The 20569-nt window shown below is 36.1% G+C and overlaps 1 protein-coding gene across 1 annotated transcript in view; it reads right to left on the reverse strand.

Moving 5' to 3' along the window:
- Positions 1–20569, reverse strand: part of LOC150092609 (inactive phospholipase C-like protein 1) — a 571653-nt gene that overhangs the window by 427312 nt on the left and 123772 nt on the right. The window contains exon 8 of the mRNA XM_090414457.1: positions 5408–5501. Within this exon, the coding sequence (XP_090270583.1) occupies positions 5408–5501 (94 nt within the window). The remainder of the gene's footprint in view (positions 1–5407; positions 5502–20569) is intronic.

The following is a 20569-nucleotide window of genomic DNA, read 5'->3' on the forward strand; positions in this document are numbered from 1 at the left end:
TAATCATCGGGAATTCGTCCCTCTGTCCAGGCCTTCTGAACTATGCAGAGCAGCCACTGTAACTTTTATACCACCATACTTCAGCATTTCTGGTCGAATATCATCTACTCCTGCTGCCTTTCCACATTTCAAGCCTTTGATGGCTTTTTCTACTTTAAGTATGGATATGTATTCCTGACTGCATGCCTCGTCAGTGTTTTTTACCAATGTGCTGTCATCACTGCTTGTTTGATTTAGCAACTTTTCGAAGTAATTACTCCATACTTCAAGGATATTTTTTTCTTCCGTCTTCATGTCACCTTTATCATCTTTAATTTCTTTTACAGCACTCTTTCCTCCATTTCTAAGCTTCTTCAACAAAATCCAGAATATTTTGCCACCTTCTTGATATTTATTTTCTATGTTGTTGCCAAAGTCCTCCCATGACATTTGTTTCACTAGTTTTACACAGTGTTTCGTTTTCTTATATTTGTCTCTGTATTCTCGACGAGCACAAGCTGACTTATTTGCCAGGAACTTTTGATATGCTTTCACTGCCTCTTGAACTTCCTGTGTCCACCATGGAGTTATGATTTTTCTATCCTTGCAGACAACCACACCACATGCCTCTCTGGCTAAATTAATCAGTGTTTTCTTAAAGGCTTGCAACGGAATCTCCAAAGTTTGGTTTCTGTTCTCAAACTCTTTCATTTTTTTCTTCAATAATCTTGGTGTATTTTAGTCTACAGTTCACATCTGAGAGCTGCTCAACTTTTATTCACTTTAAAACTTTCTTACATGTCATTCTTTTGAAAATGAAATTCAATTTTATCCTGCTGAAGACTAAATAGTAATCACTTCCAATTTTAAATCCTCTGTACACTCTGGTGTCCTGCGCCAGGGAAAAAACATCACTATCAACAATAACATAGTCAATGAAACATTTCTTATTCCTAGCCTCTTCTCTCCATGTGAATTTGTGCACATTTTTATGTTGGAACATGGTGTTAGTAATAACCAGTCCATGTCCTGAGCAGAAATCCAAAAGGTATTCCATTATTATTAGCTTTGCTCATTTCTCCAAATTTTCCTAAAATATTTTTGTATGTCTCACAATCATTTCCTACTCTGCTATTTAGATCCCCAACAAGGACCAACTTTTCATTTTTCATTGTGTCAGTTGCTTTCTCTAAAGTCTCAAAAAATTCCTCCATTTCTACCTTAGCAGAACCTTCTGTGGGACCATAGGCACAAATAAGTCTCATTGTCCAGTTCCCCATTCTCATATTTGCCCACATTACTCTACTTGAGACTGCCTGCCATTCAAGAAGATTAGCCTCGTATTTTGTGTTGAATACTATGGCTACTCCTTCTTTTCCTTGATTGTCATTGCCTGAATATAACATTTTGTATATTGTCACCTAATTATTAATTTACTCTGGATCAGAGATAGATGGCGAAAGTTTTTTCACTTGCACCTACTGATGAGACCTCAAAGGTTGAAACTGGTTTGGGTAGTGGCCCTTCCCATAATGCATAGCATTATACACATCCAAAAAGATGTGTGCTTTGTATTATGGGATACTCAGAGAACTGAGGGGAAGTCATTAGCCTCGATATACAAGTAGCCCTGTCATGAAAACATTTCACATGCAAACTTTTGTTTGCTTACACTTGGATAAAGTATACAACTAAGAATATAATTTCTTGGCATCTTTAATTTATTAGCATATATATGCATATGTCAGTATATAATCATGTCATAGAGCAACCGAAAGAACAATGGGATATTGTTCCCTTCAATTGGAAAAGACCATAGTTCAATTCTCATTGTGTCAAAGGAATCTTTATATGGGCTTTTTCACTTGAAGGCGAGTTAGTTGATCTCATACAGAGGCAGCAGGGTTTTTTTCTCATGGAAACTCAGGTTTTTCATTTTATATACAGTCAAATTGGCCAATCAAATACACACAATTTACAGACAAAAATACTATTTGGTGGTACTGGGCAGTGCATGGCATTGTATGTTGATGGTGGTACCATTGTGTACTTGAAGATTAAGTAGGAGAGAGTTGAGCTGTGTTTAGTGAAGTGGTGTGCCCTCCCTAGATAAGTCCTTGAACTCCTTGGAGGTGTCACGTAATAATAATAATAATTAGCAGAGCTAATCTCAGGTGGTATGGTCACTTGAACAGAATGGGCGAGGAAAGATTTGCAAAACAAGTGTTCTCTGCCAGGTTGGCAGGAAAACAACCCAGAGGAAGACCAAGATATAGGTGGATTGACACGGTACAAAATGCCTTAGACGATAAAAATATAAGATCTGATAATGATGTTGGAGTCTTGACAAGTAACAGACTGATTTGGAGGAAAATTGTAGATAGGAAGTTAGTAATGAGGTAAATTTTTCATGAAGTACTATCATATCCTGTACATCCCTTGAGGGTACATGTCAGGAATTTGATGATGACATATTGATAAGGTAGCCCAGAAGATTACTTGCCTATTGAAGAACACATTAACAAGTAGAGATAAGGAAGTTGTTATTCCTCTTTATAAGGCCTTGATATGTCCACATCTGGATTGCTGTGCTCAGGTCTGGTCTCCTAGGTTTTATGAGGATGAGTAATAGGTGGAGAAGATTCAGAGAAGAGCAACCAACATGGTGAGTGGTCTGTGGAATGCTCCGTATGACAATAGATTTAGGGCGTGTGGATTGAAGAAATTGGTTGATAGGAGAAAAAGATGAGATATGATAGAAACATTTAAGTTGCTTAAAGGATTTTATAGGATTGATGCAGGGAAGATGTTTCAGTACTTGGCTAGAGGAACCAGAACAAGGAGTTATCCCTGGAAGTTGAATTAAGGTGTGGTTAGTAGGGATGCGAAGACTATATTTTTTTGCTTGAAGAGTTGAATGTGGATTGCCAGAGTCAGTTGTGAATGCTTTGTCTGTTAATAGGGTCAAGGAGAGGTATGATAGATTGTGTGGATTGTTTGGGTCTCCTATGATAAATCTTCGGACTCCATGGTGGTGGTGGTGGTGTCAGTACAATAATAATATTGGAGATTTATGGCAGACCATGAAGAAAACATGGATTCAGCTATAGGCATGCCATGAGATGCCTTCAACGATAGAAAAATTAGGACTCCATGAGGACTAAGAAAGTTAAAAGAGGCAAAGAAAAATAAGATGTATTGAATGTTCTTGACTAAAGTCAGGTTATGCTCTAAATTAGCACAAAGAAAAATATAAGGAAGTGAAGCACTGTGTAAAACTAACTAAAACGTTATGGGAAGACTTTGGTAAGAACACAGAATAAATATTAGGAATGTGACAAATATTCTGGAGGCTATCAAAAAAAAAAAAAAAAGCTTACAAATAGAGAAAAGAGCACTGTAAAAAGATCAGAGATGATAAAGGTGATATGAAAACTGAAGATTAAGACATTCTAGATGTCTGGAGTAATTACTTAGACTGCTAAATAAATCAAGAGCAGTGAAAACAAAGAGGTAGGAAATGTTTAAGAGGAATGCAAACAGAAGTACATATCAATACCTGAGGTCAAAAAAGTCATCAAAAATCTCTGAAATGTTGAAAGGCAAATTTCATAGTGCTTCTGAATTCCAGACAGTTTGAATTACACAGTGTGACCACTGCATAATTCAGAAGGTCTGGTCTGAGAATCAAATTCCAGATGATTGGAGTATAGCTCTCATAACATCCATCTACTGAATTACGGAAGAATTTCCCTACTGAGTGTCCCTATTAAGATTTATGTGAGTATACTTGAGGAAGGGTTAAGAAAAAATGGAAGGCTGGTAAACAACAAGCTGGATTTGGGCAAATAGGGTTGTAAGAATCAGATTTTCAATCTACAAAAAAAACAGTTCAATAATAATTGGAATATAAGGAGGAAAAGGGATATAAAAAGGTGCCAAGGGAGAAAAAAAAAAGTGTAAAATTATTCAAAATTAAGTGGATATTGAATACCACATTATTTCTTAGCAGAATAAGAAACTCAAAGATAGGAAATCTAATCTAAGAATTTCATGCTGAATATAGAAAACTCTATATATAAAGTTTGACGAGTCCAAGCATAAGCCAACACCTGGTAGTGCAATGCCAGGGCAACTCGTAGTAAAGGTGGAGCTCTGATCACTGTCCTTAATATTTTCCCATAATGTAAAACACAGCTCCTAGGAGATGTATTACTGTTCTACATTATGAGAGAAGGTCACTACCCAGACTGGTTTCGACCTTTTTTGAGGTCTCATCAGTGAGTAGGTAGACCTAGATGTAATACTAAGGTTCCAATAGTCAGAGCTTATTTCTTTACTGTACAAGTTGCCAAAAGGTGCACAAATACAATTACTGAAATAAAAGCTAACAGGCTTCAGTTCGGTGAAGTAATATTATTCAAAATTAAGTGGATATTGAATACCACCTTATTTCTTAGCCAAATAAGAAACTCAAAGATAGGAAATCTAATGTAAGAGTTTCATACCGAATATAGAAAACTATATAAAGTTCGGCGAGTCCAAGCGTAACCCAACACCTGGTAGTGCAATGCCAGGGCAACTTGTAGTAAAGATGGAGCAAGCTCTGATCACTGTCCTTAATATTTTCCCATAATGTAAAACACAGCTCCTAGGAGATGTATTCCTGTTCTACATTATGAGAGAAGGTCACTACCCAGACCGGGTAGATTTCCTATATTTGAGTTTCTTATTTGACTAAGAAATAATATGGTATATCCACTTAATTTTGAATAATATTACTTTGCCGAAGTGAAGCCTGTTAGCTCTTATTTCAAGAAGTGTAAAATGTTATATGGCACAAGTCTTTATTTAACATGTAAGTCAGCAGAATTGAAAGTATAGAAAGTTGATCTGATATTAATTAGGTTCTAGATAAGGGTGTACATTATCTTTACTTTATTCATCATCTATATGGATCATAACATGATCCGTATTGATTCATCATCTATATCGATCATGTTATAAAAAAAAAAAAGTGACATTAAATCTGAGATCAAAATTGGATGTTAACCTCAGCAATTTACCTTATAGAAATGATATTTATACTCCTAAATAAATCCAGTACAAATCTGCAGGATTTCCTGATTAGATTGAAGATCTGCTGTAATAAATTTTGTATGAAAATCAGTAATAAAAAGGCAAAGACAATGAAAATAGGCAGAAACATTGACAACATCAACTATATCCCGAATGGAGAACCTACAAAATAAGTAAAATATTTCAAAACGTTTAGTGAAGATGACAAATTAAATTTAGAAATAGACCACAGTTTATAATGATATAACTTTTTCATATTTTACCATCATAATATCCTATAACGTAGGGGTACATATCAGGAACTTGATAATGAACAAAATAAAATTAAACAGCACCTCTAAAAACTCACCATCAATAAGCATTTGTTTGTTCTGCCTGGCTTCTAGAGATGGTTCGTACTGCTCTATTATACTCAAACATTTTTCTTCAGTCATTCCATACATCTATAAAATGAAACAAAACCATATGTATGTGTATATATATCTTGATAAGTTTAATAATATCACATTTAAAATAACTCTGATGAATTTAGAGTATTATTATTATTATTATACTTCACAACTAAAATCTACACATAAAGAATCTTCATGACTAAGTTATTTATATTTAATCTTTTATTTTAAAAAAATAATAATAGGAATCCCACCCACTAAAAGTAGTGAACTGCCAACAAATCAATATTAGCACTATGGATCAGCAAAGGATTAAATCATCTGAAAACAACTCTGCTCTGGGGATCAAACATAGAACTTTTCAAACTGCTTCAGGACACCAACAAGAAAGGCAGTAGTGGTGTTAAATATCATATCAGCTGCTCCAGTTATGTTAATACTCTCTGCAAAGAGACCGCAATTTGTTCATCATTTTAAAGAAACTGTTTTTATACCAAGTATTAAGTTTTACATGAGTTGAAATCTGACTGATGCAATGACTTAACTGTTATATTTAGAAACCAGAAAATGATCGACTCAAACCAAATAAAAAAATATGCATTTAATGAAACTAAATAAAACTATATACATGGTAAATGTAATTAAATTAATGACTACAAAACTATTTGGATCCAAGGCCTTCCAAATACAAACTATACTTTGAGATTTCTTTTATCTTTACAGGATAAATTCATTCTTTCACTGACTCATTCTATTATTGGTTTATTTAACATGTACATAATCAGTCTACTAGACTAAGCATTTTGTTTTTCACAACAAATTTCCACAAACAATTCATGCACACTTGTTCAACTAAGCAGCAGGTAAGAAGTCAGTAATGGCTGATATGATATCTTTGATAGCAGAAAGAGAATGTCTTTACAACGAACGAGAGATACCACAACATTTAACAATTATAAATTACAGTAGAGAACCATTGAAATCATTACAACGATCTGATAATCAGTAAGTACAATAAATATCAAATACTTTATAATATTAACATATGTGGGTGGCCTGAAGAGTTCTCGGCCTCAACCATAAATGGCAACACTATCGGCAAGATTTTTTTTTTTCTAAGTTGATACATTTGACATAAGCATCCATGTGAAATTGCAAATCTTCTACCAAGTAGTTTGTTTTATACAGCTGTCTGAAGCAAACGTTTGTCTGTATCCCTTGAAATGGATAAAATTGAGTATCGTGCGGTTATAAAATTCTTTGTAAAAGAAGGTTTAATGGCAAAAGAAATTCATTCGAAGTTCATAAAAGTTTATGGGTACTCTTCTCCTTCGTTTTTAACAATTAAGAAATGGGCTGCCGAGTTTATACATGGCTGGACCAGCCTTGAAGATGATCCACATGAAGGACATCCAAAAAGTGTAACACCACCAGATATCATTGATCAGTGCACGATATGGGATTGGATGACCAGCGAGTTAAAGTGTATGAAATTGCTGAGACTATAGGCATTTCAAAAGAACATTACATTTTGCATGAAGAATTGCAAATGAAAAACCTTTGCGCAGGATGGGTGCCCCACAGATCAAAAATGCACTTGCATGAAAATCTCTGAACAGTGTTTGGAGCATTTTAACAAGAATAAAACTGATTTTGTGCATCGATTTATTACTATGGATGAGACTTGGATTCACCGCTACACACCAGAATCCAAACAGCAGTAAAAACAGCGGACGGAAGCCAGTTGTTCAGTGCCAAAGAAGACAAGGTCATGGCATCAGTGTTTTGGGATGCAAAAGGCATTTTGTTTATTAATTATCTTGAAAAGGGTAAAATAATAACTGGGGAATATTATTCCGATCTTTTAACCAGACTAGAGAAAAAAATTCGTGAGAAAAGACCCGGTTTGCAGAAGAAAAAAAATCATCTTTCATCAGGGACAATGCACCTGCCCACAAAGGTGTTTTGGCAAAGGAAATAAGGGATCTGTACTATGAATTGTTGGAACAACCACCCTATTCCCCAGATTTGGCTCCTTCTGACTTCTATCTCTTTCCAAAACTAAAAACTTCCTCACTGGTCAGCATTTTTCTTCAAATCAAGAGGTGATTGCACTTACTGAGAACCACTACATTGAAGGAATAATGGCACTGGAGCATCACTGGAATAAATGTATTAGTTTTAAGGGAGATTATGTTGAAAAATAAAAATTATTTTGAAATTCTAAATTCGTTTTTCCATTGTTGGGTGAGAACTTTTCAGATCAACCAGGGAAATATCAATTTCCTATCAGGCACATCGCAAATGCCAATTACACACTATTATGAAACCAAAATTAATAAAATACTAATGTAGAGAAACAACTGTAAAAAGATTCATAATTGTAAATTATTTATTTATTTCTTATGGTGATTCAACAGCCATGAGCCTCTTTTTACAGGGAGGTATGGCACACATTGTAAATTATGACTATTTTTACAGTGGTCTAATACTAGGTAATGGAATTCATCTACCACCTAAAGACATTCATAAACAAACATCATGATCACTGTAGGATGCATATCCCCAGCACATTGAAGAGAATGGATATAGATAAGCAGGCTGGAATTCCACTATATGGCAAGAGTTAAAATAATCTATTGCCACACATTAGGAGATAAAAGCAAATGAAGAAAATAGTCTTGAAGCAAATTAAATTGTTTTTCCTTGATTGTTTGTTTTGATTACAGTTGATCCTTGAACACAGGTTTGAACTGTGGGGGTCCACTTATATGTAGATTTTTTTCAATAAATATATTGGAAAAATTTTTTGGAGATTTGTGACGATTTGAAAACACTCTCATACGAACCACGTAGCTTAGAAATATCAAAAAAATAAGTGTCGTGAATAAATAAAATATATGTCTATTTTACCATTTACTACCATAAAATATACACAAATCTATTATAAAAAGTTAAAATATATCAAACTTACACACACATGAACACTTAACTGACCATACATGGCACCATTTGCAGTTGAGAGAAATGTAAACCAACGTAAAGATGCAGTATATTAAATGATAACTGCATGAAATTAACTGTTATTAATTAATTAGTGTATCAATGCATTTATTAATTATTCATATCATTTATTAATTAATTTATTAGTGTAGCAATCAATGAATCATTATACCTGCAAATAAATATGAATTTCTTTTTCACATTATCTTTTCATTTTTGATGGCTAGTGTCGGTAATATGTATAACACGTATAGTTGAAAGTTTATTTTCCACTTGGTTAGAGTATAATAAATTTAGTTTAATCCTTTATCCAAGTGTGAGCAAACAAAGTTTGCGCCTGAAAGTATCTTCAGGACTGGGTTAAGGTGATACAACACCAGGGCAACTCGTTGCAAAGGTGGAGCAAGCTACCAACACTCCTATCTTAGTATCTCCTATAATGCAAAACACATCTCCTTGCGGATATGTCTAATGTTATGCATTAAGGGAAGGGCCACTACCCAGACCGGTTTCGACCTTTATTGAGGTCTCTTCAGTGGGAGCCAGGCCCAAGTCGAGATATCAGGCAGAAGCATTAGCAGGTCATCTCCACCTATAGGAATTGCCAATTGGTGTGCCACCCTTTTTTTAATAAATTACTCTGGATTTAGAGAAAGATGTTGAAAGTTTATTTTCCACTTGGTTAGAGTATAATAAATTTAGTTTAATCCTTTATCCAAGTGTGAGCAAACAAAGTTTGCGCCTGAAAGTATCTTCAGGACTGGGTTAAGGTGATACAACACCAGGGCAACTCGTTTGTTTGCTCACACTTGGATAAAGGATTAAACTAAATTTATTATACTCTAACCAAGTGGAAAATAAACTTTCAACATCTTTCTCTAAATCCAGAGTAATTTATTAAAAAAAGGGTGGCACACCAATTGGCAATTCCTATAGGTGGAGATGACCTGCTAATGCTTCTGCCTGATATCTCGACTTGGGCCTGGCTCCCACTGAAGAGACCTCAATAAAGGTCGAAACCGGTCTGGGTAGTGGCCCTTCCCTTAATGCATAACATTAGACATATCCGCAAGGAGATGTGTTTTGCATTATAGGAGATACTAAGATAGGAGTGTTGGTAGCTTGCTCCACCTTTGCAACGAGTTGCCCTGGTGTTGTATCACCTTAACCCAGTCCTGAAGATACTTTCAGGCGCAAACTTTGTTTGCTCACACTTGGATAAAGGATTAAACTAAATTTATTAAACACGTATAGTGTTTAGTATCATATAAGACAATATTGATGTAGGTACTGACAGGTAGACAATTCATCTCGTATACAAACAATGTAAACTCAAGGTATCAAAAAATACAGTACTATAAATGCATTTTCTCATCCTTATGATTTTCTTAATAACAGTTTCTTTTCTCTAGCTTATTTTATTGTAACAATACAATACATATAACATACAAAATATGTGATAATCGACTATGTTATTGGTAAAGCTTTTGGTCAACAGTGGGCTATTAGTAGTTCAGTTTTTGGGAAGTCAAAAGTTATAAGTGGATTTTCGGCTGCACACCTAACAAAGGTTGGCATCTGTAACCCCCATGTTGTTCAAGGGCCAACTGTATATAAAAAGAATCAAAGCTCTTTGCTGTTTTTGGGGTCTATCCTTAATTCATTAGGGATATTAGGTCTGTCCAAGGAAGTGATTTGTTCACAAGTGACAAATAGCCAGTCAGCATTAGTCAGTCTAAGGAAAGGGGAAAACTGATTCACATAGCGGTGAACAAGCTGACTTATGCACACCAGCTGTGCGAATCAATTTTTTCCCTCTCCTGAAGCTGAACCACACAGGCTAGCTATTCATTATTCATCACTTGTGGCTCCTTCCCTCTTTGTAATTGGAGATAACCAAAAAAAGTAGACTGCTGAAATTTTCATGTGATTTCTGATTTTAGAGGCAAAAACTACACACGTTCACTATGAAGATTTCAAATAAATGACAATTTAATATATCATGACATTTCAAAATTTAAATACTTTTAATAATTTCATATTCTTCTAGTTCTCTTCTTTCTTGTATGTCTGAAATTATTGTCTACAATTGCACTTTTCCTTGTTTTTGTGCACCTCATGTATGGCTACTTCCAACCTTTTTTGTTCTGTTGTCAAGAAACAATTTTCCACCATTCCCTTTGTAATGTTTCCTATTATTTTCTTTATTTAATGATCTCAGCTATAGTTTTCTCCTCAAATTCTTTAGTAGAAGATCATGTTGTCTTGGCTTTAGGACCAGGTATTTTTATTATTCTTGCTTTTATTAGGTCTCCCCACCCCTCAGCAGCAGTGTGAACCACAAAAGTGTAATAACCAAAATTCTATCTACCACTGCAAGCTGGTTTACCTTTATTTATCTTTGCCACTCTTTTTTTTTTTTTTAATATATAAAAGTGGAATAACAACTTCCTTATCTCTATTTGTTAGTGTGTTCTTCAATAGCCAAGCAATCTTCTAGGCTACCTTAGCAATATGTCCTCTAAACTTTAACTCTCTATCTACCACTGCCCCTAAATCTCTAGCTTCACTATTTTGTGGAGCACAGTGTGATACACAGTTTGTAATCTGTTTATCTCAAAATTCATAACTTTACATTTCCCCATACTGAACTGATAACCAATATCTTGTGCCCTTACTGAGAGCCTATTTAATTCATCCTGCAAGTTCTCCACATTGTCCTCATTAACTATTATTATACCTAATTTTGTATCATGAGCAAACAACTGAACATTTCCGATTTGACTTCACAAAATCAAAGCAGAATCACAATATAGCCATTTCTTCTGCTATCCAACTCTTCTGCTACTCATGACTTTAAATTTTTCAGGAAATGACAACGTTATTTGTTAAAAAATTTAAGTATCTTTGATATCTTGGGTCTCTTTGATCTAAGGTATCTTTGAGTGGGACATTTGTGGTTAAATCTCATCCAAGCCAAATTTCCTCCTGATATCTCAGTCCTATTTCAGTTCATCATGAACTCAGGCTATTTCATTTGGCAGGTAAAATTCTACAAATAGATAGAGAGTACAGCCATGGATTCTCCACTCTTCCCCCCCCCCCTCCACCTAGCAAACTTCTTTATGGAGACTTTTGAAGAAAAATAATTAAACTCAGCCCCACAAAAACCCACTGTCTGGCTATACTACGTGGATGATGTGTTCTCTACTTGGCCACATAGTTTAGACACATTCCACAACTTCCTAACACACTTAAATAATCAACACCCCAGAATCCAATTCGCCTTGGAAAAAAGAAAACAACAACAGTCTCCCTTTTCTAGACACTCTGATTTCATGCCAACCTGATGGATACCTGGCTTTCTCTGTTAACAGAAAACAGACCCGTACAGGTAGATACATTCACCAACAACACCCCCCCCCTCACAACAATATAGGATTATAAAAACCTTCTATAACAGGACTAAATTAATCTGTTCAGACAACAATGCCGTAACTACTGAACTTAACCATATCCTTAATACCTTCTTAGCCAATGGCTACAGCCCCCCAAAAATCCAGAAAATATTAAAACCTAACCACAACACCCTCCCTTCTTAACAGAGATTATACTAAATCTATCACCATTCCATATATCCAGGGCACGTCTGAAAAGCTCACAAAAATCCTAAAAAAATTATGACCCAACTACCTGTTACAAACCACATAAGAAATTGGCATCCCTTATCTGCTCCACCAAAGACCAGCCACTTTTCCTAGACCTACCTGGAGTATATCAGTTCCCTTGCATCTGTAAACTGTCCTATTACAGCCAAATAGGCAGGAAAGCTAATATCAGGATTTCCGAACACAAAGGCTACATCCGTTTTCACCAATACAGCCACTCAAGACTTGCAGACCATGCACTAGATACCCACCACAGAATATGCTAGAAGAAAGCCACTTTAATACACCATAGCAAATATATTTATGAAAGATTGTTCTTGGAATCAGCCTCAGCTCTAAAAAAACTTCCCAAATCTCAACAAATTTGGGTGCATGAGACTGCCCCAAATTTGGGAAGCCTGTAACCTTAGAACATCAGCCCAACAGCCAAGACAACCCAATTTAGCCCTGCGAGGAAGGTACCTTTAGGACTCTAGGACCAACACCAGTTGCCTTCTTCAGCCTCATTTGCTCATTGTTAGTGTCTTATTTCTTAGCCGAATAAGAAACTCAAAGATAGGAAATCTAATCCAAGAGTTTCATGCCAAATATAGAAAACTATATAAAGTTCAATGAGTCCAAGCGTAAGCCAACACCTGGTAGTGCAATGCCAGGGCAACTCAGAGTAAAGGTGGAGCAAGCTCCAATCACTGTCCTTAATATTTTCCCATAACGTAAAAATGCGGCTCCTAGGAGATGGTAGTCTGGGTAGCGACCTTCTCTCATAATGTACAACAGTAATACATCTCCTAGGAGCTGTGTTTTACATTATGGGAAAATATTAAGGACAGTGATCAGAACTTGCTCCACCTTTACTACGAGTTGCCCTGGCATTGCACTACCAAGTGTTGGCTTACGCTTGGACTCGTCGAACTTTATATAGTTTTCTATATTCGGCATGAAACTCTTAGATTAGATTTCCTATCTTTGAGTTTCTTATTTGGCTAAGAAATAATGTGGCATTCAAAATCCACTTAATTTTGAATAATTTTACTTCGCCGAAGAAGCAAGTTGGCTCTTATTTCAGTAATGAGTATATCATTACTGAAATATCAGTGAGGTGATTATCAATGTTTCAACTCCTATCATCTATACTCTAACAAAAAACCTGTCATTATCACAATTTTTCAACATATATTCTCCATAACTGATAAGAATTTAGATAATAAAATTAGCAATTTAACACAAATCTATATTAACTGACCATATCCATATTCACAATTAATTGACTACACCAATACCATAGCCAAGATCCATGTGATCAGCCCCAAACCAAAGACATCTCTTCTTCCTACAAAATATTAAAGTTTCCTTACATACATAGAGCCTGTGTAGCTCAGCAAAAGTAGCATTTGTGCTCCATAGCACTTGGCTGTCCAAAGAAGGGCCTAGGTTCAGTTCTAGTCACCCACTACAGAAACAATATGTAAGCCAGGCCTGCACAACTTGATTGTCTTTGAAGGCCAAACCCAACTTGGACCACTTGACCAAGGGCCAGATCACTTCGGACCTAGAATCTTAGACTAGTCCACTGCAGCTAAACTTAAGTTAATTTGATACTAGGTCTACAGTAAATACTAATTAATATTCATATTTAAATTTTTTAGAGTTACAATTAAAATTATAATCAAAATTATTTACAAACAGATATAGCTGCAAAATTTCTCAATAAAAACCACTTAAACATAAACGCAAAGTTTACTAATAATTTCACTGAGAATATCACACTTATTCTTAGTGAAATATCAGTGACTGAATGTCGCATTGTGGCATTCAGAATGTCACAATGTGACACATTGCATTTCTTTGTTGCCACTATTTTATCAAAATTTGGCATCATGTTTGAAGTGGCTGTTCTTAATATGGCCTCTAAATTGATATCACTTAAAGATGAATGCTGTTTGGTTTTGTTCAAGTTCATGACCGAAAATGTTACTTAATGTTACGCTTTTTACTTAAGCTCATTGTGTCGAGATTGACAATATTAATTACAACAAACTAATGATGAAAAACTCATAATAATGCAGGTTATGATAAGAGTTATGTAACGTATTGCTCCAGCTACAACCAACCACTACACTGCCAAAGCTAGTCAAGGCATGGTCAACTTCGTGTAATACGATTCGTTTTCATTTGTAGACATCAAGTCGTTATCACAGAGATGTAACTTTGAATTTCCCTGCAGCGACACTAGTGCTAACAAAACCTCGAAGCGATTGTAATAATTTATTATTAAATATGATAGTGGGAACAACTCCAAATATTTATTGTCGGGTTGAAAGAAACACGATTGTGATATTAATCGCATGAACGTAAACATGCAGTCTTAGTAAAAATTTAATTCAACGCTAGGAAAAAAATCGTCTAATTTCATATCCCCCCGTATGATTAAATAATTCAATCAGGCAGATGGACCAAAATAAATAGCAGTGCCGGCCGCATGTTGTGCAGGGCTGACATAAGTTTCTTCGACCAGTTCTAGAGTTAGTCAATCTCTGGCATACTGGCATTTCGGTTTCACAGCAGTTCATAACTGGGCCAGATATCTGATTGGTGGTGGAGATTGAAATACGTCTTCACCCTCCAAAATTTAGATAGGGCTAAAAGAGCCTTGCCTACTCCCTATAAGGGAATTTTAAAAAAAATAATAAATACATAAAATAAAAGGCATTAGTGGATAACATATGTAATACATATAAAGCCTTTAAATATATTTTCAAAACAACCCAACTATAATCCTTTCCTTCATGGTTACATGGTGATCAGCATTCATTATTAAAAATTCTGGAAACAACCAACTGTATTACAGTACAACTTCAGTTTAATATAAACCAAAATAATCACTCAATGTTTCAACATTCACATTAAGATCACAATCTGGAGTATACACATATATAAAGAAGCTTGGCTTGTTTCTTTGTATATACAAAGAAACAAGCTTCTTTGTGTATGTGTGGATACACACACATACATGCCATAACCAAGATCCATGTGATCAGCCCCTAACAAAAGATATCTCTTCATCCTACAAAATATTAAAGTTTCTTCCATACATAATAAAGCTTTCTTTTTTGTATATACAAAGAAACAAGCTTCTTTGAATGTATGTGTATACTTCAGATTATGACGTTAATGTGAAGGTTGAAACATCAAGTGATTATTTTGGTTTATATTAAACTGAAGTTTTACTATAACATGGTGGTTGTTTCCATAATTTTTAATAATGAACCCCAACTATAAAATTGTATTCACCATGAATCAAAAAAAGATTCAAACAAATAAAAAAAATATTTGAATATCACAATGTTGAATAGAGTTTCGCTAATCAATCAAACTGATTCTCTTCATATAAACTCTACCATTAGATCACTATGGTCCTGGCTGCAGGAATATTTTAAAGATTAATATGCTATCCCAGATAACCTGACTAGCAGTAGTAAATTAAAACCAGACCCAAAATAAAAATCTATAACAGCAAAAATTGAAATTGCAGCCCATGCTTGAGAAGAAAACTGTACACCACAAATCAAAAAAGTGATTAATTAAGTATATTATTTCTGGGAAAACTCCCATGTTACTCCTCATTATAAACTATTATAATACAGCTATATTGCCTGCTTCAGTTTAGGAGTGCCCCTGTTTAAATGTCATTGGCTATTTACTCATGGGTTCTTAGGGCATTATGAGTGTAGATGTACTAAAAAGTATATGTAGCTTAAGGAATAGAAATTGCACATACCTTTTTCTGGGTGTTGTGGCTTTTCCTCTGTCTGCGATGTCGAGAACTGCAGAGTGTGTGTGTGGTGTGGAGGGGGGGGTAGGCAGTTTGGTAGAATAAGTTAGAAAAAACCCGGGTTTTTTTTTTTTTTTTTTTTTCGTAATATATAGTACATATACTTTTATATAGGGTGGGGAAAAAGTGAAAGGGTTAATTTTTTTAAAATAAGGAGGGGGAAGGGGAAAGGTGGTTGACGGGGTGTGGACCGTTTCGACTATTCGTGGTCATCATCGGAACATATTGGGAAAGTGGAAGCTATGTCAGGTCGGGTGGGTGCTTCAGAGGTGTTTGTGTTGTCTCCTATTGGTCGGGATTGTGACCTCAATTTAATGTTGTGAAGCTTCCAAACCTCGGAGATTATGTAGGGCCTGTGTACGTTGATCGAGTTCGCGTCACACTTTATAGCTATTGTTTCCGATATTCTGAGCATTGTTTCATTGTCTTGTCTGTCTATTATGATGGCCTTGTCTATCTGCGGGGTGTGTTTTTGTTCAAGGGCGTGAACAGCTATTTCCGTTTTTCCTGTGCTTTGTATACGATTTTTCTTTTTAATGTTGCGTTTTTTAGTGTTTAAATGTTCTGGAATAGGGATGTTACAGTCACGGAAGTGTTCTTGTAGTCTTGCCCATAAAGACCTGATGGTGGAACCTGTGTAGGTGATGTCACAGTCTTTTTGGCAGGGAAATTTATAGACTACATTGTGCTGTTCAAATATATCTTTTTGTGTGTGAGGTTTGGTGGATTTTAGGAGGTTAGCCAGTTTTTGGCTTGTGGTGAATACCAGTTTGTAGTCAGTATGTTTGAAGATGTATTTATAGGCTTTGTATGTGTTTTGGGTGTATGGTAGTTTGATAATTTTTTGTGTAGGGAAGTTCGTTTTGGTACTTGGGTTGTTTTGGCGGTTTTTTGCCGTCTTGTTTGCGTAGTTAATCAGTTGTGTAGGATAGTTACGATTTAAGAAGATCTGTGTTAGTTTTTTTATTTCAGCGTTTAGACTATTTTGATTGGTTGAAAATTTGTGAGCATTTATGAATTGTGATAAGATGACGGATTTTTTAACAGAATACGGATGGTATGAGTGAAAATGGAGGTAGTTTCCGATGTGTGAGGGTTTGTGGTATATTTTCGTGGCTATTTTGTTGTGTGTTCTGGTTAATGTCAAGTTTAAGAAGTTGATGGATTTGTTCTGTTCGGTTTCTGTGGTGAATTTTAACCTGTTGCTGTAGCTGTTTAGGGATGTTTTTAAGGTGGTGATGTGTGTGGGATTTCCAATGCACAGAATATCGTCCACGTATCTGCCATAGAAGGTGATGCCGGGGGGAAGGGAAGGGTGGAGTAGAAGTGATTCTATATGTGCCAGGAATAATTCCGCTAGTTGTCCACTGATGTTTTGGCCCATGGGGAGTCCAAAGATTTGTATGTACATGTTGTTGTTGAACTTGAAGAAGTTTGCCGAGATTACTAGTTTTATTAAGTTAATAATGTCAATGGGCGTTAGTTTAGTACGAGAGTGTAGGGTGTGGTCTTCTGTGAGTAGTGTGTGTACGATGTCTAAAGTTCTGGGGACGTCCACGTTAGTGTATAAAGAGGCCGCATCTAAAGAAGTGAGGATGTCTTCTTGGGATAGGGTTAGGTCTTTTATTTTATTGAAAAGGTCGTCCGTGTTTTTTATCGTGAAGTTTGACGTTGTAGTTAGTGGTTTGAGGAGTTTCGCTACGAATTTTGATAAAGGGGCTGTGGTGGTATTTTTGTAGGAGACTACTGGTCTCATCGGGTACCCGTCTTTGTGGGTTTTTATTTGTCCGAACATACAAGGGGTGCGTGTGGTGCGGGGGATTGTGTTTTTCAGTGTGGTTTTGTCAATTTTATTTTCATTTTTTAGGATGTTTGGTAGAATAAGTTAGAAAAACCCGGTTTTTTTTTTTTTTTTTTTTTGCCTACCCCCCCCCCTCCACACCACACACACACTCTGCAGTTCTCGACATCGCAGACAGAGGAAAAGCCACAACACCCAGAAAAAGGTATGTGCAATTTCTATTCCTTAAGCTACATATACTTTTTAGTACATCTACACTCATAATGCCCTAAGAACCCATGAGTAAATAGCCAATGACATTTAAACAGGGGCACTCCTAAACTGAAGCAGGCAATATAGCTGTATTATAATAGTTTATAATGAGGAGTAACATGGGAGTTTTCCCAGAAATAATATACATAATTTTCTTGTGTCTTATAACCATACAACCCCTAACATTGGCTCTCTACTCATAATTCCCCCCCCCCCCACCCCCCCTCGATCACAAACACATTAAAATCAGCCTTCACCTAACGCACATACCAACATAAGCTTATGTCATGGTCGCACGTCACATGTTCAATGAGTGCATAAACTTTACAAAAAGTACATACCAAAAAACCATCCTAACATATACCGCTCAAAAAATACACATAACATTCCTCAAAAAATGCCTCGATCACAACATCACACCAAAATTCGCGACGGTACGCGGCAACAGCACAATTCACGGAAATAAACAAATCTGCTACCGAGCATCCCGTGCCCTCATAAAACAAGCCATAAACAACAGATTTAAAAAGAAACAACAAGCATATTCATACATTCACAAAACAAAAAACAGATTGAAAAAGCTACTAACCACTAATGAATGGGCAGTTTTTTGGGATAATACCCAATCACACATCAACGACTACACGCTATTATTAGAAGATCGACACGCAAAGAAATGGTACACACTAACAAACACCCAATACAACAATCGCGCTGCTTCCAACCCTTTGGATATTTCCGCCTTAGAACACACAAAAAACAATTCCATTATCAATCTATCACACCACAATCTCACGCCCGACGAAATCACCATCCTGAACAAAGGGTTAAACTTTGGTGTTTCCCCAAAATACATACAAAACAGAGACATCATTACCGAAATGCAAGCGAAATTAGAGTATGACCCTAACAAAGAAACTATATTCCACAAAATTAACAACATCATAAACAGTAAAATAATAATTAAACCCAACATCATCCCCAACCTACAAGAAGCCCTTCTATCCCTAAAGAAGGGCCCGAACATTATTATCAATAAAGCGGACAAAGGGGACACCGTAGTCATCACAAACCAAGCCGATTACCACAACAAGATAACAGCCATCTTAACCGACCCACACACCTACCGAAAAATACAAATTGACCCCACCTCCGACCTCATAAAACAAATCAACGATACCCTACACATCCTAAAAAATGAAAATAAAATTGACAAAACCACACTGAAAAACACAATCCCCCGCACCACACGCACCCCTTGTATGTTCGGACAAATAAAAACCCACAAAGACGGGTACCCGATGAGACCAATAGTCTCCTACAAAAATACCACCACAGCCCCTTTATCAAAATTCGTAGCGAAACTCCTCAAACCACTAACTACAACGTCAAACTTCACGATAAAAAACACGGACGACCTTTTCAATAAAATAAAAGACCTAACCCTATCCCAAGAAGACATCCTCACTTCTTTAGATGCGGCCTCTTTATACACTAACGTGGACGTCCCCAGAACTTTAGACATCGTACACACACTACTCACAGAAGACCACACCCTACACTCTCGTACTAAACTAACGCCCATTGACATTATTAACTTAATAAAACTAGTAATCTCGGCAAACTTCTTCAAGTTCAACAACAACATGTACATACAAATCTTTGGACTCCTCATGGGCCAAAACATCAGTGGACAACTAGCGGAATTATTCCTGGCACATATAGAATCACTTCTACTCCACCCTTCCCTTCCCCCCGGCATCACCTTCTATGGCAGATACGTGGACGATATTCTGTGCATTGGAAATCCCACACACATCACCACCTTAAAAACATCCCTAAACAGCTACAGCAACAGGTTAAAATTCACCACAGAAACCGAACAGAACAAATCCATCAACTTCTTAAACTTGACATTAACCAGAACACACAACAAAATAGCCACGAAAATATACCACAAACCCTCACACATCGGAAACTACCTCCATTTTCACTCATACCATCCGTATTCTGTTAAAAAATCCGTCATCTTATCACAATTCATAAATGCTCACAAATTTTCAACCAATCAAAATAGTCTAAACGCTGAAATAAAAAAACTAACACAGATCTTCTTAAATCGTAACTATCCTACACAACTGATTAACTACGCAAACAAGACGGCAAAAAACCGCCAAAACAACCCAAGTACCAAAACGAACTTCCCTACACAAAAAATTATCAAACTACCATACACCCAAAACACATACAAAGCCTATAAATACATCTTCAAACATACTGACTACAAACTGGTATTCACCACAAGCCAAAAACTGGCTAACCTCCTAAAATCCACCAAACCTCACACACAAAAAGATATATTTGAACAGCACAATGTAGTCTATAAATTTCCCTGCCAAAAAGACTGTGACATCACCTACACAGGTTCCACCATCAGGTCTTTATGGGCAAGACTACAAGAACACTTCCGTGACTGTAACATCCCTATTCCAGAACATTTAAACACTAAAAAACGCAACATTAAAAAGAAAAATCGTATACAAAGCACAGGAAAAACGGAAAT

This window comes from Typopeltis vanoorti, chromosome 25, assembly GCF_054136105.1.
Source record: "Typopeltis vanoorti isolate ZY-2024b chromosome 25, IOZ_Tvanoo_1.0, whole genome shotgun sequence".
Taxonomy (NCBI): domain Eukaryota; kingdom Metazoa; phylum Arthropoda; class Arachnida; order Uropygi; family Thelyphonidae; genus Typopeltis; species Typopeltis vanoorti.